The sequence below is a fragment of the Solea senegalensis genome, linkage group LG10 (genome assembly GCF_019176455.1).
Source record: "Solea senegalensis isolate Sse05_10M linkage group LG10, IFAPA_SoseM_1, whole genome shotgun sequence".
Taxonomy (NCBI): Eukaryota; Metazoa; Chordata; class Actinopteri; order Pleuronectiformes; family Soleidae; genus Solea; species Solea senegalensis.
In genome coordinates this window covers 6,532,346-6,559,306 of record NC_058030.1, presented here as the reverse complement: position 1 = coordinate 6,559,306, position 26,961 = coordinate 6,532,346, and the positions used below count along the sequence as shown (strand labels likewise).

At 42.1% G+C, this 26,961-nt stretch overlaps 2 protein-coding genes and 1 non-coding gene across 4 annotated transcripts; 1 reads left to right on the top strand and 2 right to left on the bottom strand.

The window, feature by feature from the left end:
* Positions 1-36: 36 nt before the first annotated feature.
* On the top strand, positions 37-4,235 carry LOC122775728 (glial fibrillary acidic protein). Of its 2 annotated transcripts, XM_044035848.1 has the most exons (5): positions 37-307; positions 2,437-2,650; positions 2,834-2,932; positions 3,014-3,081; positions 3,462-4,235. In XM_044035848.1, the coding sequence occupies exons 1-5, from the start codon at positions 99-101 to the stop codon at positions 3,619-3,621; spliced, it is 750 nt and encodes a 249-aa protein (XP_043891783.1). In that variant the 5' UTR covers positions 37-98; the 3' UTR covers positions 3,622-4,235. The 2 variants fall into 2 exon arrangements, with proteins under 2 accessions (XP_043891783.1, XP_043891782.1); XM_044035847.1 differs by having other exon boundaries at positions 2,834-3,081.
* eif4g2b (eukaryotic translation initiation factor 4, gamma 2b) lies at positions 3,764-26,230 on the bottom strand. Its single transcript, XM_044036055.1, has 21 exons — positions 26,203-26,230; positions 16,277-16,385; positions 15,205-15,270; positions 14,479-14,604; positions 12,940-13,042; positions 12,661-12,792; positions 12,063-12,129; positions 11,813-11,964; positions 11,511-11,621; positions 11,107-11,289; positions 10,618-10,759; positions 9,787-9,950; positions 9,568-9,681; positions 9,084-9,212; positions 8,832-8,936; positions 8,395-8,610; positions 8,029-8,287; positions 7,702-7,906; positions 7,009-7,217; positions 6,773-6,894; positions 3,764-6,404 (listed from the first exon to the last, which is right to left on the bottom strand). Exons 1-21 carry the CDS (start codon positions 26,228-26,230, stop codon positions 6,339-6,341), a joined length of 2,808 nt encoding a protein of 935 aa, XP_043891990.1. The 3' UTR covers positions 3,764-6,338.
* On the bottom strand, positions 9,305-9,489 carry LOC122776554. The gene has a single exon (XR_006361236.1). It is a non-coding gene; the product is annotated as a small nucleolar RNA SNORD97 (small nucleolar RNA).
* Positions 26,231-26,961: the final 731 nt, after the last annotated feature.

Here is a 26,961-nt window from a genome sequence, read left to right as displayed (position 1 = left end):
GGCAAATCTTTAACCATTGGAATATTTTTCTTGATTTTAGTGCCCTATAGGGCACATAATATTATTAATCTTATGGATTCATATGGACTCAGTCTGGAATGGTATCTTTTTTTTTGCAGCACATCGATCTGCAGCTTTTACAGGCTCAAACAGAGAAGAACTATTTTGAAACCAAGTTGAAATTAGATCGGGTGTCTGGGGAGAAGCAGACCCTGCTACAGGAGAACAAAAGCCTGCAGGAGGACAGAGATGCCCTCCGACAGAAACTGAGACAGGTCACACAAGAAAATGTCCAAATTAAAGAGAGGTGAGTGTATTAGTGTAACCAAAGTAAAAAGAAAATGTTAAACAAGCTGCATTAGAGATTGACTGAGATGTGATAGGTATCATTCATTTCTCCCTCTTGTTTAAGTTTCACATTTGGAACCACACACGAGTATAACAGTAACACAGTGTGTGTTCAGGAAAATATACTGTGAGGACCAAGGATAGAGCCCTGATGTACACCAGATCTTAGCTCGCAGACATGATTGTATGATAAAGAAAAACATAATACATTTTTAGTGCATTGGGGACATGGGAGCTGTGGGTCTACTTATGCATGGTTTGGTAAGTTTGCGTCAATGAAATAAATCCAAACTAAGACTGAACAACTTCTGCATGCTGTGATGCTAAATGAGAGTAGAGGAGAATAAGCAGTTAGACAGTTTCCAGTTAGAAAAGACTGTGTCAGAGTTCGTACCACAGAGTTTGGATCTAATATGCACGAAAGTGAGTCAGATATGTGAAAATCAAAAACGAGGCTTTATTGCTCTCTCATAAACATGGACAAAAAAGAATGGCAAAGGCAAGAGAAAGCGGCGAAAAAACAAACCTATAACCAGAAAACGAAGAGTAGATCAACTTGGATCGTGCTGAAGTGAGTGACTTAAGAAGGGGAAAGGGGACCAGGTGCTGACAATCAGGGAGTGTTACCAGGTGCAAACACTCAAGGTAATCAGACAAGGACAAGGTAGACGAAGTGCAGACCAACAGGAAACCCTAAACCCTCACCAAAATAAAACAGGAAATGACAAAAACGTGACTCCCAAAACAAAGTTTCAGTTGGGGCTGAGAGTTCACCCTGCATCCATCTGTGGCTATGACACTGCGAAAGTTAGATGCATTTCTGCAAACCCAAAGAAGTGTTTGCCACAAAACCCTGAAGTGTCAAAACAAATAACAGGGTTGTTGAAAATCAAAACAGACGAGAGGTAAAAAAGACACCAAAGACACCAAGTATCACCATCCTGGTCTTTGTTAGAATATACAGGCACGCCATTCTGCCTCCATTTGCTTACTTGGAATACTTGGAGTGATAACAGTTTGTTGTTACTGCACATGAAATAGTTATGACCAAAAAAAGTAAATAAATAGAGCCTGATTAGGATTTGCTACACAAATCTGTCACCTGTAATCCACTGCACACAGGGAAGCAGAGGAGCAGCCAGAGGGCAGCCAGCCTGGGGGACGGAGAAAGGAAGAGAAAGGAAAAGCAGATGAGATGAAAGGGAAGAATTTGTAAATGTAGATGTCAAAGGAAAATAAACTATATTGAGAAAGGATGAAAAAAAAAAAGTATAAGAAGACAGGGGCTGTTTGATGCTGCAAAACCGTACAGAAGACATACTGTGGTTTACTGTGGGGAATCATCATTATGTCACCTTTATTTTGACGTGTGCATAGGTGGTCCCTGTCCACCGTCTGTCCGTCCGTGAGGCTGAGTGATTTTTTTCACAGGGAAAAACCCGGGGGCAGGGAATCCTGAATCCAGATGTTCTCAGTTTGCACAGATTTAACCAAACACACTACTATGAATACAACACAGTGCACTTGTTGAACATGTGCTTGTTTATGCATCAGCAAGAAAAATGAAATCTTTTATTTTGTCTGTGTATATACACACATTTTAAAGGATAGTTTAGGTTTGGTCGTATGAGATACTGACAAATAAGCAAATGTAATGAACTCAAAGATTCATTTGAGAAAATGTTTACTGTTTTAAATCGCTGTTAGAGAGTCTTTTCTGACTGGAAACAGCACATCTGCACTAAAGAAGTCTAAAGAGGGAAATCGGCTGAAGAAGCTGCTGGCTGAAGAAGTTTGTGTACTTTGATTTCAAACACTAAAGTCATAAAATAACACATTATACTACTGTACTGATGGAAGCAGTATGTATATGTGTATAAAGTTAGACTTTGGTGTGTTTTTTACAAAGCTTATGATGGTTCTCAGTAAAGGATGCTGTCTACCTCATACAACCAGCACTAAATTGTCCCTTAACATGGAGAATTCTAAATGGAAACAAAGCCCGCATGTGATCTGAAGAACGTCTCTGCAGCCTGCCTATAAAAATTAGATTCAAGTTGAGATAATATGTCTGCGTTGTGTTCCCAGTGAGATGAATTTGCAGCACAGAGCGACGGCGTCCGAGGAGGCGAGCAAAAAGGCCAACCAGGCTCAGCGGGAGGCTGATGCTGAGAGGCGTCAGGCTGAGAAGGAGAGGCAGGAGAGAGTGGCCGAGTGCCTCAGCTGGAGGGAGAGGCACCAGGAGTTAGCCGACAGGTTCGCAGCTCAGGAGGACCTGAAGGCTCTGAGGCAGAACAAAGCAGTAAGAGACGATGATCAACGCACAGTTCAAAGGTCACAAATCAACACCCGTTTGCACTGTCAGTGCATACGACAGTGTGTGACTGTGTGGTCTGCACAAATGGACATTTTCAGATTCTCTTGGTCGGTTGAGTCGAATTTAGAATGTTTGGTCAATGTTGTGTTACTTTTCCTCTAAAACCAGTGTCAAGCTAACATCAAGAGCTACTTCCTGTGCATGACAGAGAGCGACCAGAGGGTTAAAATCCTCAGAAATCAAGACGGCAACCCGAGAAATTTCACAGTAAGACGATTCAGATGTCACACTGCTGGCTTCAAAAAGAGGCACTGCAGATCAACTGTGTGTAATATATCTTCGTCTCAGGAAGGAGATCCAGTGTACATCTCCAATCCTGAGTCCAGTCCTGAAGAGCCTGAGAGGAGTTCGTCAAGGTAAGCGCTGTGTCAGCTGCTGTAGCCACTAGGGGGCATTACTGCTGCCACCTAGTGACTGGAGGCCTGACGTTATCCGTTGTTGTCCATCTGTGTATTATGTCTGAATATCTCGGTGTGTCCACTATTTGAGAAGTACCGCTCTGCAGTCTTCCACCCTTCTGATTGTGTGGTCTTGCACCAAGTATGTGTTCTTGTGCTGCTATGATTGGCACCTCTGTGCCGTCTGAAAGACACACACACATACACAGATATGGTAGTCCATCAATAGAGGCCTAAGTGCTGGTTTTATTATTATTATTGTTGTTATTATGGCCATTGGTATGACAGTAAGTCTGAAGATACATTTTTATATGTCCAACATTTTTTTTTTTTCTCAGGACGATGGTTAGAGTCTCTGCACCAAACACAGGGAGGGACCTGGGCCCGACTCACTTCGGCGAGCTGCCGGCCGCTGGAGGGGAGCGGCCCGACTCAGCGCCAACGCGCAGGAGCAGGAAGGTGGTCGAATACTTCTGGATCCCCACAGACCAGGAGTGAGGGTCAGGTGCTTCCATGGAGCAGAGGAAGCCTCGGGTTAACTCAATGAGAGAGAATGTGGCATGGTGATGCTAAAGAGTTCAACTATCAGAGGTCAAACAAACAAAAATCATTCAAATAAATAAAAAAAAGGGAAAACATCTTTGGTGCTCATGTACTGGACTTTATTGACAGTAAAGCAATAGAGGTGCACAATAATTATGAATGCCTTACAATATGATTCAAATGCATTGCCTTGTAAATCATCATGTTTCGTTCGGGTGGATGGGGGAGGTTACATCCTATACATCAGCCAATTCAAGTAAACGGTTAAAACTCGCATGTTTCATTTTCCATACTAAACATTCAAAGTAAACAAATTCCAGATGAGGCGTTTGATGCCTTTTCATCAGGTACGTGTGTGTGAAGAGGACTCGGAGTGGCTAAATTCATTGAAACAAGCCTCCTTTCATTCTTACACATCAACACTTATTAACTATCTTAAGTCTCGTGGGAAACATTTTTGCTTCAATAAATTTATTGTGCAACTAGGCCATGACTAAATCAAAGACCTCTGCATCTGCTTGGGCTCTAGAAGCGATTTCATAGTCCCAGCACAAAAAAAAGAAAGAAAATAAAAAAGCCCATCAAACTCAGAGGTAGAAACACAGGCAACTTTGAAACAAATTACGGCAGCACACCAATAACTACAGTTTTTCTTCTTTCTCTAAGCATCGTAACATTTTGGAGGATTAAGTATTGCAACCACTCATGAAATAAAAGACAACAAAAAGGAAGAGATAAACACAATCACAATAAATGGAAGTTGCTCATTGTCGTCTATGAAGAGCACTTTTAATTAACAAAACAAAAAAGAAAAAAAGAAAAGAAGCGGTTAACAACTTTTAAGTTAAACATAGGTTGACTAAACATGCACTTTAATTCATTGCTTTGCCAGCTTCTGCTTCAGTGGGCCCATTAATTATACCTGACTGAGTGGATGACCTTTTTTTTTTATCCCCTCTGGTGTGTGTCCTTGTTCAGACCTGGTATGACCAGTCAACCTGACAAAAAAAAATGCATTCTGGGTGAATCTACTGTGACCACTCCGATGCTTTTCCTCTCTAGCAAAGGCCAAATTGTGTTTTTGATGCAGTCTGACAGTACAGATGTGTCCGTTGTCAGCGTGTGTGTGTGTGGACTGGAGCGAGCGACTGCGCTGCTGTGACACGAAACGCGTTTTCAGGAGAAAACAAACCGCGTCGATCGGTAGATCAAGCAGCTGCAATTAAGGCGGCCTTTTTTCCACTGGTTTCATTCATAAACGTAAAAGAATGTGTGCACACACATCCCAGAGAGACAACGTCTGAATTTTGTGATTAAATCTGAAGATGCATTCAGAATTTATCTGGCTTGTTCAGACCTGGATTTAAAGCCAAACACTTGTGACTGGATCACTCCGAACAGATGTTAACTCCAGAGCTGAACAGGGTCTGTGTGTGTGTGTGTGTGATGACAGGGAATCCAGGCTGGGCCCTTACACAAAGCAGATCACTGACAAGACCTTTAGTTACTTCGTCTAATACGTGTAAGTAGAATTAATGAAGCTCACCACTAATCTTCCTTATTTAGAGGGGGAATCATACGCAGTCTTAAAAAGGTGCAATATGCAACATTCTGCATCACAAAATATCAGAAAAACAAACACAGACTGTGCGAGTACTGATGTCTTGAGCAGAGAGTTATGTCACACTCCTGTGTCGCAACTGGGCCTCTGTTTTGGAAGCTGGTCCGACTGCTGCGTTTGAGTACCACCAGAAACGCCAGACCCTCTTTATGAATATGCTGCGTTCAAATGGAGTTGTTCACCGTGCTCACATGATGAGCACATTTGAACATCTCCCTCGTTCCATTCATGACCATTTTTTAAACTCCTCTATGTTTTCTAAGAGCTCAGAGTTCAGGATGTCCTGTACACGATGTGCAAGTCAAAGATTACGAGTTCACAAGTTCCACTTGAACGCAGCAATGGACGCATCAAAATGAGCTGCTCTGTCGTGGCAGAAAGTAGGTCGATGCATCCGGCTGAAGGCGGTTCTCTGGTTTTACTTCCATAGAACGCGAGTTCTTTGGCTAAAAAAGGCTTCAGAGAAAAGACCAGGGTTATTACTGGTCTGGCATTTCCGTGACGGGAGAGCTCTATGAGCCACGAAATGACCCAAAACTAGCTCATCTCCTGGACTTGTATGTTGTTTTGTTTTGGTCTGACGTGTGCTCAACTGTGACAACTTGTGGTGCTCAACTATTGCATATAGGACCTTTAAATAAAGACAATTACTAAAAGGGGAATCCGGGGGAAAAAAATGGAACTGAAAAACATGCAAAATAGTGAGGGAAAAAAAAGTTACAAGCTAACCGAGCGAAAAAGAAAAGAAAAAAAAGAAACTTGATGGAGCCACTCAAGACTTCACGTGGCTGATCAGGACACGGATCCAAAAATCTAACATCCATTAGGCATCAGATCAAAAGGATGCGTCTCAGGATATCATCATGGCGCAGGATGGTGACAAGTGATGACCTACGGGTACAAGCTTTCGTTTTATATTCGAGTGACAGAAGCAGCTGAAAGCCACGTTGTAGTGGTTTTAATTATGCAACTAAGATGTTTAACACAGGAAAGGCAAGTGTAATAATCAGAGAAGGTCATCATCTACACCATGGTGCTTCTGCTTTGCTTCTCAGTCTGCTTCATCCTCCGACTCCTCCTCCTCTGCTGTCTCCAGCCAGGTGAGCCACTGGTTAACCTGATGTAGACAAACGGGGTGGATATTTAAAAAGATTTTCCGCGTTTTCCTTTTTTTGTCTTTGAATTCATTCTCAAGTTAACCTGAAACAGTCATACCTATCACACACATTCAGTCTGTGACGCATAGAAATATCAGTGCTGATCGTGTGGGCTGGTCATTGGGTACAATTTCAAATCGTATTATTATTGATGGACATTAACAAAATAAAGGGAAAAACTATCGGTTCCATCACACCAGAACCGCTCCATGTGTGAACAGAGCTGAGAGATACAGCAGCTCGGACACGCAGTCGTCGCACACTGCGTAAGCAGTATGACCTCTGGTGTAAGTGCGTAAAGAAAGAGACGGCGATGATGTCACTGTACCTGGAATAAGGCTTTTCCTTTTCCAGGGAATTCTTGGGTAATGTCTTCTTTCCATGCGAGGAAGGCTTCTTCTTCAATGATCTCCATGTCGTAGAAGTTGACAAAGTAGCGCAGCAGCATGCCTTATTGCAGAGAATTGAAATACTCGTGAGTGAATATTTCACCATGTTTAACCATATTGGAATAACATGATACCTCCTACATGTAAGCCTGGGTGAGCTGTGCGGTTCTCTTACCTTTCGGGAACGCGCTGGCATTGCATTGGACCTGCAGGGCGTAGAGCGCGCTGACCTGCAGCTCAGTGTGGTCATGCAGGAACTTTTGCATGACGGGCTTGAAGGCCAGCAGCAGCTGTTTCTCCTGCTCCAGCTGCTCTTTGGAGGGGGCTGCTAGCTGCTCGTCATTCTCCACCATGCACAGCTCCTGGGCGATGTACTGGAGGAAACTGGGGAAAGATACACAGGACACCCATTTTTACAATGCAGATTTTCTCAGACTCAAATCTGTGTCGCTTTGCAGACCAATCACTCCCTGCACCATTGATAAAAAAAAAATCAGCTATTTTCAAAACATGGCATCCAGGAGCTCCTTCAGTAAATTCAAATGTTATTTTGTGACAGTAGGGTTTGAAATGGTTTGATCAGATTGATCTAAATGATTAATGCAAAATTACCAAACAAGGCAGCACCAGGCCAGCAGCTCCCGTCTCTCCATGGGCTAAAAACGTCGATTTTCTGTATGGACTTTGGTGCAGATGATTGGGCAATTTACACACTTTAGTTTTAAAGTTGGAAAAGTCTATCTAACAAGCCAAAATGTTTATCATGTCATTATACTTATTTACTTGATCAATATTGTGTTTGTTGATTATGACAAATTTATCATATTTAAATCCAGTCTACGCCTCAGTATTAGTGGATTATAATTACCTGGTCATGAGGATGTTGACAAAACCTTTATCGGTGTGAAGCTTGGGAGAGATGTTGTCTTTAATCCACTTGTAGATGGACTGTGGAGAGGGGTCTGCCTTTATCTGCTTGAGCAGCTCCTTCTCCAGCTTCAACAGTGGGAACAAGAAGCTCAGGCCCTTCCCCTCCAGGATCTCAAGCATCCGGTCCTTGTTCTGATCAATTTCTGCGGAGCAGACAAGTTATTCAGAATCCTGATGTGATTCCCAATCATTCTTTAAAGTTACACCCATGGGATAGCAGTTAAAACACTTGTTTCTTATCAAACCAGCTTCAAAAGCTTCTTACCTGGAAGCATCTTCTGCATGTTGACCTTGCTCTGTTGAAAGAGGTCAGTGAGCCACTCCCGGTCCTTCAGCTTGGCCGTCTGTTGCAGGCAGAGCAGGAAGAGAGGGAAGTGGGTGCCGTTCTCCAAGGGGTGAGCCAGCTCCGCCACACTCACCAGCTCTGCGATGATGGCCCGCGCCGCAAACTGGGCTAGGTAGGACTTCACCAGGGGCACATCCACCTCGATCTTGGGGCACTGGTCCAGGACATTAAGGAAGGCCTGCAGGGGTGGGTGGGATGTCAGTGTTTGATTAATCATCAAAACCCTGCTAGACTCAGTTTAAAATGTGTCATCGATAATAAAACAGTGACATTTTCATTGCATACCTGCATGAAGTTCTCTCCAGTGATGAGGCCCTCTGTGCGGAGCGTGTGGATCAGAGTGCTCACGTGCTCCTTGTCCTCGTCGGTACGATCCAAGGAAAATACAATGATCTTGCTGAGCATCTCTGGGAGGAAATGCTTAGGAGCCTTCATCTCTCGCACACCGTTCACGGCCTCAGTCAGGTTCTTACTGTTCAAGTACTCAGTCATGATCGCCTCCTGGGGGAGAAGATACAGATTTTAAAATAATCTTTTTAACAATTCAACCAGTTTCCGCAAACATTTGCCCATTTACAGCCATATCAGGTAACTGGTTGACTGTTTCGTATTTGCTGCTGCCTATCTTGAGGTTATTAATCTCAATGGGATTTTCCTGGTCAAAAAAAAAAAAAAAAAAAGCAAGTTAAAAAAAAGGATTTTGACGATATGCTTTGGCTTACCGTCATCTTAAGCAGTTCCTCCCTAGCAGGTGGTGGTTTCTTGTTTGTCTTTTGAGGTTTCTCTTGGATGGGTGGAGGGTTGGTCTTCAAGCCAAGCTGTGGAGGCTGAGGCCAAAGGGTTTGTGGTGAATACACAGATGCAGCTTAGCCAACAATGCACAACATTTTAATGGTCATGATTTTTTTTTTGCCAAAACAGTCATCACTTAACCAATCCAGTGGAAAATTAAGAAGGCATCGCTTCGCTCTTACCTGTCCCAGGGGTGGAGTTTGAGTACGTGGGGGTTGAGCACTGGGTGGCATCATGGTTGGGATCTGAGGCTGAAGCTTGGGAACCTGGTTCTTGTTGAGGAGGAATGACTGAGCAGGCCTGAGGCTGATCTGTGTGAACGCGAGGCGTCATGGACACAGGGCATACAACAGGATTAGCAGTCATCTTTATAAAACTCCAAAACTGCACTTTGGTGCAATCCATGCCCTCATATCTCATAATCGCAATCAGTGGACCAGCTACTAGTTTGAAGAAAAGATGTAGAGGGAGAGGAGGGAGGTGAGCAAAGACAGAGGAGATCAAAGAAAGATGGAGCCAAAGGTAGAAGACAAGAGTAGTAGCTGGTTGTCTTCCTCAGATAACGCGTCTTTTATAATCAGTGAGCATGAAGAGACTTAACACTGGCAGCTGGACTGTACCAACTCAGACTTATGTGATTAAAGATCTGGCCAAATGTCCAGTTACCTCATCAGCATTGAGCTGCCCTTTCTTGCTGAATCGTGGAGGCATGTCCTTGGACTGGACCTGCTGCTGGGCCAAGTGGTTCTGGTTCTGGTTGAGAAAATGCTGGTTCTGAACCTGTCAAAAAAGTCCCATGAGTGGAAATCACAACTTTTGGAATTGAAGATAACTATTTTACTGTTTTTCCAGCTGATTATGAATGTCCACTGTTGGCAGGATTACCTGGTTGGACTTAACAAAAGACTTGGGCCCCATGTCGAACTGTGACTGTGGTGGAGCAGCGATGTGGGCGCTGTGGCCGTTGAAAAGTGGATTGGTGCGATGGCGTCCCATTGTGGGCGAGTACCTATCCTGAATAACGCCCGGACCAGTTCCAATTCCACAACCTGGAAAAACAAACATCACTGAAAAAAAACTTTATCACATTATTGTTTGAACAACACAACATGTTTTTTTCTCTCAAGTTAAATTAAAGATTAAGTACTGAAGTACTGAGTACTGAATCTCAGATTCATTCAAATTACAACTATAATGTGTTCTATGTTAAAACACAGAACTGATAGTCAAGACAAACTACTTATTTTTAACATCATTTCCAGAAAAAGCATCCGCCAACCTGATCAGGATCAAGTGCGACTCTTTCTTTTTTTACAACACTACCCACGGATGAGAATGTCCTTGGCACACATAATTATTTCAGAATGAAATTTGACAATTAGAAAAATAAATCAAATTTTTCCAGTGCTAATATTGTGACCACGGCAACAAATTAAGCTTGTGGCTGTGAGAGTGCAGCTCTGCTTTCCTCTCCTGTGATGAGACGCAAACACAAGTAATGGCTCTGTAGCGACAGTATATACAGTGCTGTGTAATTTTATCCTGGGTTTGAAATTACCAGTATAACATCATAAGTAAACCGTGTATCCCTAGATAAGCCTTTTGTAACACAGCTAAAGTTTGCTTGGTTTCCGCAGAGAGCGGTCAGGCCTGACTATGTGTCAGCACCTTATACAACCACCATGACATGTGGGCTGCACAAAACAAAGCCTTTACCTGGCATCTGTCCAAACATGTCTGCCAATCCCCCAAGAGTCTCCCTGTCAAGTTTCAGTCTGTTGGGCATGAAGGGGCTTTCCAGGAAGAAGTCCATTCTCATCCCCTGAGACATGGGTGCTGGGATGAAAACACCCAAATCCTATGAGAACAAAGGAGACACCACCATCACCACCACCATGATTAAAGTGCTCGACATGATGAATAGCCAAACCCAGAACTCAGCTTGAATTCTTAAATTAACTCTAGCTTTTATCAAAACAGAGACTTATTTGCATCCTGTGCTTAATCATCAGGATATTACCCTGCTGACTCACAGTGCTTGTAATCGAGGCTTATGTAAAGACACTAGCAATTTGTAAAGGAAACAGGTTTATATTTATGGAGTCATTTAATGCAACCCTGCTTCCGTTGTCCACAGTGACATCGACTATTAATCCTCTCAGAAAGTAGGCGAGTCAAACCACAAAATAACTCCAAGGGACTCACTTTCACTGCGTCCTGACGGATCTGGTTAATCGTCTTTGGTCCGTTGTCAATGAAAGCCTTACGGGGGATCCAGTTGTTTTCTCGTAGTTCCACTGTGTCTTGCAGCAGGAAGCGAATCCTAGCGGGCAATTCCTTGTGATTCATTAAGGATCGCATACGGCCAAAGTACTGATCCATTAAAGACTAAAGAAAAAAGGAGGAGAGTGGGAATGAGAAACTGTCAGTGATGGGCGAAGAGCTTAATCCTATGGCTCAGTACTTTTGGATTTCACTTTTTTTGGATTTTAGTTGGACGACAAAAGCAGGATCCACATTAGAACATTTAAACACAAGTGACTGTTCAGTGTACATGATCAGGATTGTGTCAGAGCTCTAGAGCAGCCATGAACGTCTGAAGCTGTTACCTTTGCTTTCTCATGGTCGAGTCTCGGCCCCACTGTTCTCATTATCTGACAGAGGCACTCCAGATCCTCCCCCATATCCTTGAGCTGGACTCTCTTCTTCTTTTCCAGAAGCTTCAGAATAGATCAGAAAGAGAAAGCAAGCACATGTTAGACGAGGCATCCTATTCCGTTTAAGGAGATATGCAGTAATTCTTTTGATTCTAATCCATTCCGTCGGTCGCAGTCTAACAAACAGTGAGCTCAGAACATCGGATGTGAATTTCAAATCAACAAAACAACTGGAGTTAGGAGTAGGCACGCACTGTTTTGATGCACTTATGAAGGATAGATTCATGGATGAGGTCGAGTTTGCCAAGTTCCCCGATGAATTTAATGTTGCCAAGCATCTTGATCTTGGCAATGGCACGCTGCTCCTCCTCCTCAGAAGTAAGAGGGTTGTCATGTTTGTCATAGACTGGGGGGGAAAAAATGACACAGAGATGCACTTATGGAACAAGCTGAGGTAAAATTAGCTTATGTCGTTTAGGTTTTTTTTACAAGATGGTGACTTACTTTCAACATTTCTGGTGCGGTTTTCAAATTCATCTTGAAGCTTGGAAATCAGCAGTCTTCTGAAGGTCTACAACAAAACAACAACAACAACAAAATCAAGAGTGCTTTAAGGAAAGTACAGATTAAAAAAAATAAAAATGGAGCTTTATTTAAAGATAACAGAAGACCTGTATGGATACTGCAGACAAATGGAGAAAAAGCTAAGACACTCAGTGTTCAGGTGAAATTATATAGAAAGGGAAAAAGTTTTTTCCCTAATTTTCTTCAAAAAGCAATACAAAAGGAAATAAACTTGTCACTAAAAAGTCTGGAACAAACCTAACAACTTGTCATTTCAAATAAACAGACTACATATATACCTTGTATACCTTTATAAGGCACTTGCCATAGAACAACATATTCCATTAAGTGCTCTCAAAGCAAAAGAAAGCTCTTAAAGGCTCAAGAGAAGACACAAGTCTTAATATTACAAACAACAATTATACCTTATATCGGCATTTTATTTTGATTTACATAGGAACAAAAATCAAGAACAAAACAAGAGCTTTAATCAGGAGACTACAAGAAGACTACATGGCATTTTAGGAGTTCTACTCACTGTGCTCTGTTTTTGGGATGTTTGGATCTCAGATGAAGGGCCATCAAAGTTTGGTGCGTCCTCTGCCAAGCGCAGACATAGCTGAGCATAGAGCGAGCTATACTTCGGCTCTTCTAGGGCTTTGTCTACAATCTGACACACAGAAGATGAGAGAAACCAGAGAGTGATGATTTAGGGTCATTATCCCATGGGCATGAGTCACTCGGCGCAGTCTGCCAAGTGTTGATGAATGCACTTTCATTAGACTGAGTACAAAGGAAAACACAGATGTACGCTCACCAGCAAGATGATTCCTTTAAGGACGAGTTTTGAATCAACGCCCACATTCAGGAGCTCAAGGCATAGCTTGTCAAACTTCTCAGGCGTGAGTTTGTTGAGTATGCTGCAAAAGATACATCAAGGGGCGATGCCAGCAGAAGGTCAGTATATTTCACACATGCACTTAAGTACACACATTTCTTGTGTTCTTAAAAGTGACAGGGAACATGTCTGAGAAAAAGTCACTTAGGCACTTTCCATAATTTCTGCTGCAAGCTACCGATTCAGGTTTTTGGATAGTTCATGACTGAAAATAGGGTAAGTATAACAACTCCTGAATTGTCAACGCAGGCTCCACCCCTCGCCTGGATGTTCCAGAGATTCTCGTTGCCTTGAACACATCTGACCCAGACAATCTCCCGCTGCAACAGACTGCTTTTAAAATGAATCCTTGGAAAATTGTAAAACTAAAGGCCTTTGCACACTTTTCTTGTGATTGAGTCAATGTTGCTTTCGCACTATCAACAGAATTTCACTCTGCAATGGGTGCACAGCAGTTGACAAACAAGTGGTACCTTCACAGACATTTGGGGAGGAATTCATTTTCATATTTAAAAAGAAAATCACAAATTAACCATTTGTGGTAACTGAGTAAAAGACAAGAATTTTCTGTTTGTTATTGAGGAATACAGCAACATGACAAATGTCTAAATCTGGCAGAATTTTTGCACACAGGATGTCATGTGCAGTTGGTTTCTCAGTTTTTCAAAGCTCAGGCCGCAGAGTCAACATCTGCCTCTTGTGGTGGCCACTAGCTAGCCTACATTTCTGAGGCAAAACTTGTCATCTCCGAAGCTTTTGTACTCATAAACATCATCTGACACACAAGGGAACAGGCCTTGAGTGCATTAAGCAAATCACATGCCTTCATAATGACTGTACAACTAAAAACTGCACATAAAATACCAACAGTACATGCAAAGCAGGAAAGTATGAACATTGTTGTTAATAGAGTCCCAGATCTGGTTTCTGTCACAGCAGAAGGCCAAACTCAGTTTGGAAAACTAAAATCCTGTCAACTCTTAGTTAAAGGTGCAGTAAATAGGATGTGTTTGACATTATTTATCAATAGATGAGATAACTTAATTTCTGCACCCCCTCTAAATTCTGTTTACATCCTTTGGAAAATCTGGCCCATCAAGGGAGACATTGAACAATCACAAGGCAGTTCAGAAAGAAAAAACACTCATTTGGCTACTGCTCAGAATACAGCTGCCTTCAGAAGAAACTGACAACTGTCAACACTGCCCAGAAACAAAAAAATAGAAAAGAATCTAAGTAAGTCAGAAAATAAATGTAATAAAAATGCATTTCGTACAAAAACGGGACTCTGCAAAAACCTAAAATGGTTCAAGTACCAACAGTCTTGGGCAATGACATCACACTATACTAGAGAAATCAGCCAGCCGAAAATATAGGAAAGTATTGTCCTTTGAGATAAAGGACAATACTTTATCTCATATTAAATCCTGAAAGTTACCATAAAGAGTGGAACCTTACCCCCTCACTTTCCTGAAGATTGCATCGTGTCGCTCTTTTTCGTTGCCGGAGTTGACATCTCGTCTAGTGCTTCGTGAAGGAACCCATCTCTGAACGCTTTGCCCTGGGGTTTTCCCCAGGAACTCGCTGCAGGAGTACAAAGACAGACAATAAGTGAAGACATTGGGGATGATGCCGAAAAATGTACTCACACTATAGCTTTTATTTTTATTTTAGCTTGCATCTAACCTAATCATTTACACTGTCTGCACATTGATAGTAATTGACTAAAATAATCACCAACTATTTTGATAATTAATTTATTAGTTTTCAGCAAATTGTGAATGTGAATAAGACTAACAAATGTGAATATTCCTCTGCTCCACTAAGCCTGTAAAACTGAATAAACCTAACATTCTGAGGTTCAGAAAACAACGATCAACATTTTTCACTGACAGACTACTTGAGAATAATTGTTGGTTATAGCCATAAAGGGCTGCACTACCTTATTGATCATAGCAGTACAACTCACACAGTAGGACCACAAGAATTTTATCAAGAAAGATTATAGCATGGCATTAATTCAGTTTTCTTTGAATTAATTTAATCAGCAAAGATGTGACATTATTAGCACTATTATTAACACTAGTAATCAGTGGCATTATGTAATTAAATGACTATATATTACACTGCTACTTTATGCTATATTACTTTATGCTTTAAAAAAGAAAAGAAAAAAGGGCAAACCTGTTGCCGACAGTCTTGGGATAGTGCTGAGGTGCACCCCTACCACCTCCTCCCCCTGAAGAAGCACTGCAGAAACAAATACAAAGATTCAATACATGGAGTGTAACACTGCAAATGTTCCAACATTTTTTTAGCTTGACCTCAAAGGAAACAAGATTAACTGTAATGTGTATTAATTCAGCTTCATAGGCCAAAATCACATCCCTCCCACAGATAAAACATTTAAAATATGAGTCGGTAATTGCATTCCATTCCCTCCACTCAGCTCTCTTGTTAACGCTACCTCAAGGCTGTCTGACAACTGACACTGTGATTTTCTTATTTCTGATGAAAAACCATTTAACACACATTAACAGCTTCCGCTAGCTTTGCCATTATCCAAGAACCTTCCACTAACTGGTGAAAGATGTTTAGCAGTTAAGCAGACAAAAACTTTACTTAAATGCCCAAAACTTTATGTAATGTACAAAAGCCAGGGCAATGTACAGGTACAGCAGACAAATAGAGAAGATTGTTGTTCAGATAAGACTGTTATGTCTGATCACCTATCACAGTCTACCAATCCCCAAACTCATTACAGTACAAGGATGTACACATAAATACAGTGGTAACTGGGGCTGATTATTTATTCAGGGCGTCTGTGTTTAAGGCATTCTAAAACCCTATAGCAATTGACATTACAAGTTCTCCAAATGAAATAACAGGGATGTTTGACTTTGTACGTCTGTAGGAAGACGCTGAAGAGAGACTGGAGCATGCTAGTTTTTACATTGAGACAACATAATGGAAACACTGATGCAGGATGTGACATCCTGTTAACTGCGGGCCTCTCCTGCTAGATGTGTGCAGCCCCCCCACCCACACACACCCTGATTCATTATGCCTACCACCCAATAGTTTTTTTAGTAAAAGGGTTCACAAAGAAAAGTGTCTGACAGCCATTTTGAGCCTTCCACATCCTGCTTTCCTCTAAAGGCCGGAAGTTCCTATCCAAAATGCAGGCTGAACGCTAACATGCAAAAAAAAAGAGATGCCAACGCTGGTATTTCCTGTACCATCTTTGGTTTGTTACCTGAAACGAGAAGCACCCCCTTCTGCAATCACACTCTCCACTTTGGCGGCTTGACAATGAAGAATACTTAAAAGAATAAGAATAATAGGGAGGGATGGGGAAAACGGTGCTGGGGAAGAGAGAAAGGATGGATGCAATTAGTAACCGGAGAAGGCAGATAAAAAAAAAAACACGGCATAATCTGAGAGTAGACACGATAACTTTTGGCATTATTATACGGGTATTCAACTGGGCATCATGAGTAAAGCATTATATTAGAAGACATTCAATTAACCTGCATCGTGTATTAAACATGTCATTCTTTTTTGCAGGCCGAGCCCCTAACGCAAACTCTAAATGTCACTCTAACGTTTTTCAGTGTAGTTGATTAATAATGGTGCCAAACATACATGCATTGGTTAGTCCATGATGGTATTGCTCGATATAATGACAGCAAGTGTCCAAGTGTAGAAATCTATGCTCGTCTTATAACGGCCACAACAAAGCAAATGTACTTCAGCTAACAGGCCGACACCATCAGCTAACGGTATCCAATTAGCCAGCTATGTTGCTAAATCTCCATCTCGGCTACGTCACGACAGCAGTGATATGTTTACCAAACAATTATGAACACCCTATTGCGGGCTCAATTGGCTGCGTGACTTGTAAGGAGGTTGAATGTTTGCGGTCACACTGGAATATTGCTGCACCCTGGGTCCGTTTGTTTTTCTGACAGATGACAGGACAGGACTAGCCTGCACGGGCAACAATAACGCCGCATCATAATGCAGTGGAGCAGGGCAGGGCAGCGTGGTTAGCAGCTAACGCTTCCATCTGATCGTGCTTGCATCGCCATCCCATCGCGACTCTGATTTTTAAAGTTATTTTCAAGGATTTAAAGCCATTTTCAAGTGGCCCCGTCAAGCATCGGATCTAGTGGAACATAATGACCAGCCACACTAAAGTGACAGTTAAGCAACGAAGCGTCACGTTCTTTTGCATGCAAATACTTGTGAGGCTAGCTTGGCGACGACGCCATTTTCTACTTGATTGTATATCAGCTGAGCCATTGATAAGCAATACTATCTGCCGGCTCAGAGGCTAAAATGCTACGGTTAGCTTTAGCTAGTCGTTGCTACTATAAACCATTGGTATTTTCACTTGCTAGCTAGCAGAAGCCATTTTGGATGAACCGGCGCGGTCTTGTAAGGGAGGAATTCTGCCTTACCTTTACTAAGGCAACTTCAGTTTTATATTTTTGTGTCACTACCAAAGAAGAAATCAGACTGTTGTAAAAGAAAAGCGGCTTTTGCAACGGAGAGCAGCAGAGCTAAAAGCAGGAAGATGACCGCAGACACACGCACGTCAATCCCCTGCTCGCAGCCTGGCTTGTTTGTTGTAGCTAGCTTGGAGAGACCTCAAACGCTTGCTACCTTATGGGGGAAGAAAAGTCAACAAATCACATTGGTCCCTTATTTTGTTGCCATGTCGATCCTAGCCAATCACAGCAAAGCTTTGTTTTTAAGGTGTTTCCAGCAACAAAAGTTATCCTATGGGATACATCCAAATGCTTAAAAGACCGCCTCCTTCAGTTGATTGACATGTAATTTAACATCTGCAGTGCAGGGAAAGATGTTACTTATTGGCTCAGAATAATGGAGATTAGGGCATTAAATTACAAATAAGTATATAATTACTTTTCCAATAAATGAATCTGTAAATTATTATTAAACAAGCTTGAGCTGTGCAAAACTATAATGGATTATGGGTGTAGCTTTGCTTATAGGACATTTTTCTTGAGTTGATTTTATTTTGCAGAGACATCTTACAGACCCCTAGGAATACGCATTATACACCAGTATTATCTTAAATACTACATTTATCATCATTCTCACAAAGTCCAAAGACATGCCATCAAAGAATTGAGTTGTGGGGGAGCTGTGTTTATTTGGTTGTGGATATTTTTGTGAAGAACACACACTGACCCCTTAAAATCATCAATCATGATTTTATTCATTACACTGCTGCCATATGAATTAGTGTGCAGGTATTCATAATAAATAGATAGATAGGTAGATGGATGGATGGATGGATGGATATCCATCGAAAAATAACTAGATGGCATTGAATGGATGTATGGCTCAGTCACCAGGGAGTGTGAATCCATGACCCTCTGAGGAGAGGTCTTACACCCTGTTACCTTTGCTGATATACTGAAGCAGCTGAATATAATCGTCTGCCTACTGCCAGTCTCTGTTCAGCCTTCAACTTTTAGAATTTACTTCATTTTCACTTTAGCCACAACTGGAAGGTTTGGAGCCATATCAGTACAGGCCAAGGGCAGATTGCCATACATCACCGACTCTGCTGAGAAGGGCACGCACGGGTCATGACCTCCTCTACTCCGTGTAACCAGAAAAATAATTGGGGACCTCCATCACCCTAGACACCCACACACACACACACACAGCATTTTGAGTTACTCAACCTGCCACCTTTTCACCTTCCCTACACCTACTGTTGCCAGGAAAACATCAGCTCACATCAGTACTAGGTGTAAGAAATAGCCATTTTGTAAAATAGATAAATAAGATTTTTTCTGTGTTTTTCTCTCGTTTTTTTTTATAGCTTGAGGATATAATGGCATATTAACATACATGATCAAACACAGCTGACAGGTTTTATATGAACACAACAATACATCAGTCAGCAATACGGCTGATGAAATGAAACACACAGCTCTACAAAGTCACCGTTTTGTTCATGTGTGACAAATGTATGAAGCATAATGCATTTAGCCTAAACTGTGCCTATATAGTAAATTGCAGGACTGGGATGTTGTGTGAGACAGAAATGAATAGTGTACTAAATAAGTATTTTGTCCAGATTTCCACTAGAGGGCAGAATGATTCCTTCAGTTGATATGGAGGATTCACAGCCTTTTGCTTCTCTGCCGTTTTGGGCTCCATTAGTTGCACACTATATACCAGGGTCTCTCCTGAATTGTATTACCTTCCCCTATCATAACCACTGACTTCAGACTCTGTAGATGAAATATAATACCTGCGTTGTTCTCTCTAACCTCTTTCTCCCTCTACCCCTCAATGCTTTATGGAGATAAAGATCTCTGACCCAATTAAATAACAATTCACTGGCCCTCATTCATCCCACTAGACAACCCTCATAACCACCTCAACCCTTCTTTTGTGTTTCTAAAAGTGATTACAAATTTAATTAGCTTGGGACCTTACTTTGATAGCCACACAGATATTATTTGAAGATAGACGCCTCAGTTGGGCGATGATAACTTGCAGGGGAAATGAGACAAAGGCTCAAGTAACATATAATAAAACTCACCTGAAACATTATCAATTGGAAAGCCATTGCATTGCATCTTAGCAGTCTCAGTTGTGTTTCCTCCAACTCTCCATCATGTTCTGTGTTTTATTATCACCAAAGTCACACAAGAACACATTTAAACTCACTGATGGAGGCAGCGCTGGATCATGCTGTGATGTAAAATTGCGAGTGAGCGGTTTACAATGCAACACTTTGGTTTCCTGTTGGAAAAGACGGGAAGAATTGGTTAACATTATGTGTGTTCAGATCTCATGTAGCCATTCCCACGCTGCACACAGAAAATTACTCATTTTATGTCGACAGATGAAGGCAACAGCAACTTTGTGCCAGTAAAGCAGCACTGCTGCAAACTTACTGGGAATGACTGAAAACATGAAGAAGCGCCCATGAAAAGTTCCAGAGGCTAATTCCACTGCTCAGAAAACCTGGCTGCTCAGCATTTTGATGGGATAAATGCTTCTTGCTCGCTGCCTGTCCCTGCACTGCTGCTGTATACCCACAAACATTCCCTCGCTCAGGTCTGAGCTGTAATTCTTGACAGAGCTCTCAACAGAGCTCTCAAATGATGGACGCGGCATACAAATATCGTTTCTGTTCACATCGACCAAACTGAGGCAGAACGATAACATCATCCATCCATTGTCTACCGCTCCATCCTTCACACGAGGGGCCCATCAGCTGACATAGGGTGAAAGGTCACCAGGCCATTTGAAGGCCAACACACAGAGACATTCACACCTACAGGCAATATTAAGTTAACCTCTGCATGTTTTTTGACTGTTGAAGGGAACTGGAGTAACCGTAGGAAACCCACGCACACACGGGGAGAACATGCAAACTCCACGTGGAAAGGTCCTTGTTCTGATCGGGTTGTAAAGCTGGGTCTTTTTGCTGCAATGCAACCACACAAACCAATATTCCACCATGAGGCCCTTAATAACATCATCAACAAAAATCTCCTTTAAGCAGCTTTAAACAGGCTTGGATTATATTATCCTTTAAAGCATAATGTAATATGTGCATAGTAAAAGCAGATTAACAGGTGTCATGCATCAGTTTAAAGAAAAGCTGTCACAAATCACGAGGATAAAACTTAACTTTTATTTGTGTTTCTCAAGAGCATTAAAAAAAAACCAGGCACTGTTGAAGAGCTGCAATAAATAACCGGGACGACCTTTTCCCACATGCATTTATCACTTTGCAGCAGCTCCATTTTTTTCAGTGAAAAGCAGCTTCACCAAACAGATCTGTCTATGTGAACATGCAATTAGGAAGGTCTGACACGCGCACTTTGTCCTGTACCTCCACATCAACACGTCTTCTTCAAGTGTTCACTGAAGCTAACAGCAGGTTAATATCCGCGCTACAGCACCGCAGACATTTTGCGACAGACAAGATCACGCCCGCTTGTACCTCTCCATGTTGGCTATTTATACCAGGTTCCCCTTTAACCCGCTCATATGAGTTTGTCCCCGACCTTCACGGAACAAAGAAACATGAATGAAACAGTCCCTTATCCTCCCCTTGAGAAGTGAGTGACCTTTCTCACACATTTCAGAACCGCTATTTAACCAGGGAAAGGTTTTCTTCGCATTGTTTGTTTGTGCTTTCATCTGTGTGTCCATACAAGCTTCACACCTCTGCTTGTTGTGGCAGCTTGTCTTTGAGTCTTTCTCTACAAGAAATAACATTTACATTTTGCCAGATAGTTTCAGATGTACCCCGCCTATCGCCCTATGTCAGCTGAGATTGGCACAGCACCCCCCGCGAGGATAAAGCGGTAGATAATGGATGGATGGATGGAGTTTCAGATGTGTTACAGTGTCAGCAATTGTGACATATCCGCAAAGCGACAGAGCACGTTTTAAGACCAGGTCTAGAACAATTGTTGTGGCATTCTGGTGTGTTTTACCACAATGACATGGTGTCATATGTAGCAGTGTGGTATTTATGCTGGAAATAAGATCATGGCATCATATCATACCAATGACTCTTGCCATTATTATCTATGATTAGAAGGCTATGAAGACTTAAAGTGTCATGCTAAAAACTCCTTTGTCCAAAGATGGAACTACATGTCTTCCGTGTGTAAATGTAATGAGGTGCAGGTGGTCATTTGTTAGTTTGGAAAATTGTGCACAAAAGGTTTGCTTCCACATAAACTATTATGGCTATTTCTTCTTTTGCTCCTTTGTTGATGTGCAGCAAAATAGGGTTCACCTCTAGTGCAAGTGTTGGAATATTACCATAAAATACCCTCTGGGAGATCGTATCAACTCCAATCTCTTGTGTGTGGCTCATTTGAATATAAATCAAAGGAAGACCTGCAGATCTCTCACTCTTATACATCATATGGCAAAACTCAATTAATCACTCTATTTGGTCACAGAGATAACGACAAACATGCGACAGCTGAAACGTTTTGTCAGCCGATGCATGCACAGAAACCTTGAACGGTGCAAACCAGCTGCACCTCACATACATGAACCATCTCCTTCAAGAAAATGTCAGGGAGGCTCAGTGTCAGTGGAGGGGAAGAGAGGGGCTGAGGCACACATAAGCTCTTAGTGTTTCCGTCTCAGAACTGAACTGCCTATTAGCTATGTGTGCCAAAATCCTGGCTCTGTAACGACCCCACTGCAGAACATCAAATTAACTTGATTTGAGTTTGGATGTCACCCTCTACAAAGCTGCGCCTCAGTTTGTCATCAACCCAACCTCTGGCTGCTGCTTTACTTAATGCCCACTCAGTCCGGAGACACAGCATTTCTCTGAGGTCGAGAGGACCAAAGGCTTTAATGAGGGAGAGAATCGGCCTGAGTGGTGGCTTTTTAATTTGCAGCATGGCCACTTTCCTGCTCAGTGGTCTCCTCCATTTCCAAAGCAAGAAATTATCTATGGATGCCTTTTCCTCTCCCATGTTAGGCTGCCTATTAATGTTTGGACGACACAAATGATGGGCGGGGTAATGGCATGGTGGAAAATTACCAGAGGTCTAGTCTAGGGTAATGGTGTGTTTGAGAGCCAGTTTATACAGCTACAGTTCCACTTTTTAATGCAAGTAGAGGAAAATGTGTGCTCAGTGTTTTCATGCTTAGATGTTTTAATGCCAATAGGGAGTTGCCATTTAAAGGCACAATAAAAAAAAAAAGAACATAAATCTTCATTTGTTCACATTTATATAAAGATTTCCCTGAACATATTGGTGCCTGACACCAGGGTTTGAGTCAGGGGTTCCAGTGGGAACTAAGCTCCCATAAGAGGACATCTGAAAGCAGTAAGATCACACATCTGTTGGGTTCACTAAAACATTACCCAAAGAGAAGATGTAATTGGTGTCATTGAAGTACTCTTGCCTTTGCAGCAAGAAGACCCATGGTCAGGTCTTTGCAGCTAGAAGACTGGGGTTAGAACAAGGGCCTTCCTGCATGGAGTTTGCATGTTCTCCCTGTGTGTGCATAGGCATAGGAGTGTACCATATATCCTGAGGTCTAAATACATCACAGGAGTCACAGCGAGCAACCCTCACCCTTGGGACCCGCTTTGTTTGGATCCTTTTACACAACTGAGCCTGTATTGATTTTTGTTTTGAACTAGAGGGAAGGGTTTGAATGGGAAGTGCTAATATTTTAATCCTGCATTCCCAAGACACCGACACTTGGCAAAGAGAAAAACACAAGCAAGCATTTTTAGTAGAAGAAAATTTCGTAATAGTTTTTTTTTAGACAGGATTGATTCTGTTGCTGGTCATCCTGGAAGTGTGTTTGACTCTGTTTGACTGTCTTTGCAGCAAGAAGACCCAGGTTCACGGCCTGGTCGGAACAAGGGCCTTCCTGTGTAGAGTTTGCATGTTGTGGGTTCTATCCGTTCTCTCTTCCTCCCACAGCCCAAAAACATTCAGGTGTACCCCACCTTTTGCCCTATGTCAGCTGGGATTGTCTCCAGCCCCCCGTGACCCTCATGTGGAGGATAAAGCGCCAATCAATGAGTGAGTGAGTCCCCCGTCTCTCCAAGAGGCTGAAATTTGCTCATGAAGTCCCTTTGCTCTCCGCAGCAGCCAGGAACCCCTTCCTTATGCAGAGAGCGATAACCTTTGCCACAGGCCACTCAAACAGTAATGCTTTCTTTTAGATTAGCCCGTCAAGTACAATGTAATTGACTGGGGAGATTAAAAAGAAGATATCAGAGTGCATTATTGATTCGCACGTGAGAGGAGGTCACACCTTCTACAGTTAATCAGGACTTTTTATAAAAGGTTGCGCACAGTCAGTTGTTTTCATGTTAATGACGACGTTGTCATACCGACGTAGGATATTGCAGCGAAGGATAGTATGATGTGGTGCTTGAAACTAAATGCATAACCACAGTCTGTTGATGTCCCTGTATTGTTTTGTTTTTTGAGATTGAAATTTCACACTTAAGTCTTCAGGAAGCAGCCTTTATCCCTTAAAATAAGAACCGATGGTGAGGTGTTCTTTCCTTACTGTGGCCACTATCTCTGAAACAGCCCTCCTAAAAATCCGAGAGTGGCAGAGAACGGTGATATCTTTTAAAATAGATATTCTAAATTAGGTTTTCCTACCAGTGGAACAGAAGTCATGGCTCACTACACTGAGCTGTTACTGAGAAGAAAACAGGAAACATAACAAAAACAATAACCACATCATGAAATATCTCCTAGAATGAGCATCAGCAATGTGATTTATGATTTAAGTGAAGCAAAGATAACTTTTTGATCTGTTTTTGCTCTTAAGTGATTAATAATCTCACCAGCTGCTTGATAACTGTCCTCCACTCACACTACACATGTAATGCAAATCGAGTACAAACTTCTGAGTGACTTTTCCCTCCATCCTCTGTGTTTGTACACGGATGTAATTAAGATGTGAAGCTATGATAAGAATTCTTGAAGAGTTTACAAACCAAGGCAACATGAAACACTAATGTTTATTTTATATCTCTGCCTTTCAAAATGTATTGATGTTCCTCAGATGTGTGTTGGAAGGAGAAACACTCATATTTCCATGCAAATGAGAAGACAAATATGCGAGTCTCCTGGATCGCCACATATCACACAGAACCAGGCGTCAGGATTATGCCTCAGACTGAACAAATATGCCCTTCTCTTCTTTATTCATTGCTTTTCTGTTTAGTCTCTTGCTCTGTTTGTGTGTGTGTTTGTTTGTTTGTTTGTTTGTGTTAAGTATTATTCTGTTCCAACAGCTATTCCGTCCATATTGTCTCACAGCGGCCAGTTCGGTGCTTTGAGACTTTGAAAGATGTATTTTAATCACATCAAATAAGGGTTAACACGCAATTAATCTTCTACGACAACAAGGGAAATTAAAGATTTCTATTCAGCGTGAAAACCTGTGTCAGCAGGGAAGATTAGCTAAACTTGTACAATGACACACTGTTTGCCTCGAGGGAGTCACTGATGTTAAATTTGGTTGGTGATTAGCCGTGATTAACTGATGTCTGATAAACAAGTGCAGATCTGTTGTTGCAGTTGTTGTTGCAAACTTTTTCAGAACTTAACAGAGACAATCCAGTTTTTTTTCCAGTTTTGTGAGGTATTGACAAAATATTCAGCGCTGACTGTGCTAAGTGCACCCCAGTGCAAAGAATAAGTCTGAGGCATGGAGGCTCACTCACCTGCTATTATAATATACACTGTCAACAACACATCACTATTTTTTCTACAGCTCAGCTCTCAGGCATTTACCTGCAGACAGACCGCAAAATAAATGACTTCTTCTTCTTCTTCTGTGGTTTGCCTGGGTGTGATGTCTTTCAATTTTACAGCCAAAAACAAAATGTAACAATGGAAGCCAACTTGAATGAATTCAAAAAGGGACTCAGAAGGGGAATGTTGCAGATGATCGCTGGCGGGGCTACCAAGCCCGTGCTATGCTCATGCGGTATAAATAAAGTTTGACTCAGAGTTCAGTCATTATTTTCTGCCACTCAAAAACCAGCTAGTGAGAGCAGCCCTCGACCATTCAGTGTCACGTGAAATATAAAATAACAATAATAATGTTATTACCTCCACCACAATGGCTATGTTTGTCTGTCTCTCTGTGAGCAGCATAACGTGAAAAGTAAAGGCCGTGTTTGGATGGGGATGTTTGGTTATGGACCACAGAAGATGCAGATGAATTTGGGATTTATGTCTCAGCATAAATCTGCTGCTTACCAAGGGACACACGGTGGTGTAGTGGTAAGCACTCTCGCCTTGCAGCGAGAAGACCCGGGTTCGAGCCCCGGTTGGAACAAGGGCCTTTCTGCATGGAGTTTGCATGTTCTCCCCGTGTGTGCGTGGGTTCTCTCCGGGTTCTCCGGCTTCCTCCCACAGTCCAAAAACATGCAATGTGGGGATTAGGTAAATTGGACACTCTAAATTGACCGTAGGAGTGAGTGTGAGAGTGAATGGTTGTTTGTCTCTAGTTGTGTGTGGCCCTGCGATGGACTGGCGAACTGTCCAGGGTGTACCCCGCCTATCGCCCGATGTAGCTGAGATTGGCACAGCAACCCCCGCGACCCTCTGGTGGAGGATAAAGTGGTTAGATGATGACTGACAAACTTACCAAAGGAGGCAGCAACCAGCAGCTCCATGCGTCCATGAACTAAAAAACACTGTTGACAAAGGACTTTGGTGCACTAGAGTGAGCGGTTTACAAACTTTAGTTTTCAGTCGCAAGAGTCTGTCTAATGGTGAGATAAAGTAGCAGCAATATTCTTAAGATATTGTAAACTGGGATAGATTTTTATAAGGTGAGTAATTTGTTAAGTGGCTAAAATCTGTTTGTCCTTGTGTCCTTTCTGGCAACGAGCCTCCATGTCTCTCAGCACAGGGAAGCACACACAGAGCAGTCAGTACCTCATACAATCACACTTAAAAAAAGCCTGAAAATATCCCTTTCATGCATAGTAAAGTGGCCGCTACATACAAGTAGGACATCTTTTTTGAAAATGACACTAAAATGACTTAATTTCTATCTGACGACAAACAGAAAGACAATAAACTTACGGCACATCAAAGTGACTCCATCCGTCAATTCAATGACACTGAAAAAAAATAAACAATAAAATGTCAGAACTGTAGGTTTTCTGGGTTTTTTTTCCGAGACATCAATCATCACAGCTGGTATGTGATTACCCTCAGAGTTATCATGAAATATGATTGTTTCCAAAGCAGCAACCAGACTGTGGAACAGCATGGTGACAGACAGATCTGAGACGGCACACAGAGAGTACACATTTAATCTACTGCTGTCACACACACACACACACACACACACATGATGTGGGGGGGGGTGAGTTCAGGTCATTACATGTAAATGCTA

Excerpts from the sequence above, each read along its gene's own strand:
- eif4g2b (XM_044036055.1), bottom strand. The coding sequence starts at position 26,230 with ATGGAGCTGCTGGTTGCTGCCTCCTTTG. Across the intron at positions 13,043-14,478 it reads ATCTTCAGGAAAGTGAGGGG|CATACTCAACAAACTCACGC; the intron begins GTAAGGTTCCAC and ends TATCTTTTGCAG. Across the intron at positions 8,611-8,831 it reads AGGAACTGCTTAAGATGACG|GAGGCGATCATGACTGAGTA; the intron begins GTAAGCCAAAGC and ends CTTCTCCCCCAG.
- LOC122775728 (XM_044035847.1), top strand. The coding sequence starts at position 99 with ATGGTATCTTTTTTTTTGCAGCACATCGATCTGCAGCTTTTACAGGCT. Across the intron at positions 308-2,436 it reads AATGTCCAAATTAAAGAGAG|TGAGATGAATTTGCAGCACA; the intron begins GTGAGTGTATTA and ends TTGTGTTCCCAG. Across the intron at positions 2,651-2,833 it reads CTCTGAGGCAGAACAAAGCA|TGTCAAGCTAACATCAAGAG; the intron begins GTAAGAGACGAT and ends CTCTAAAACCAG.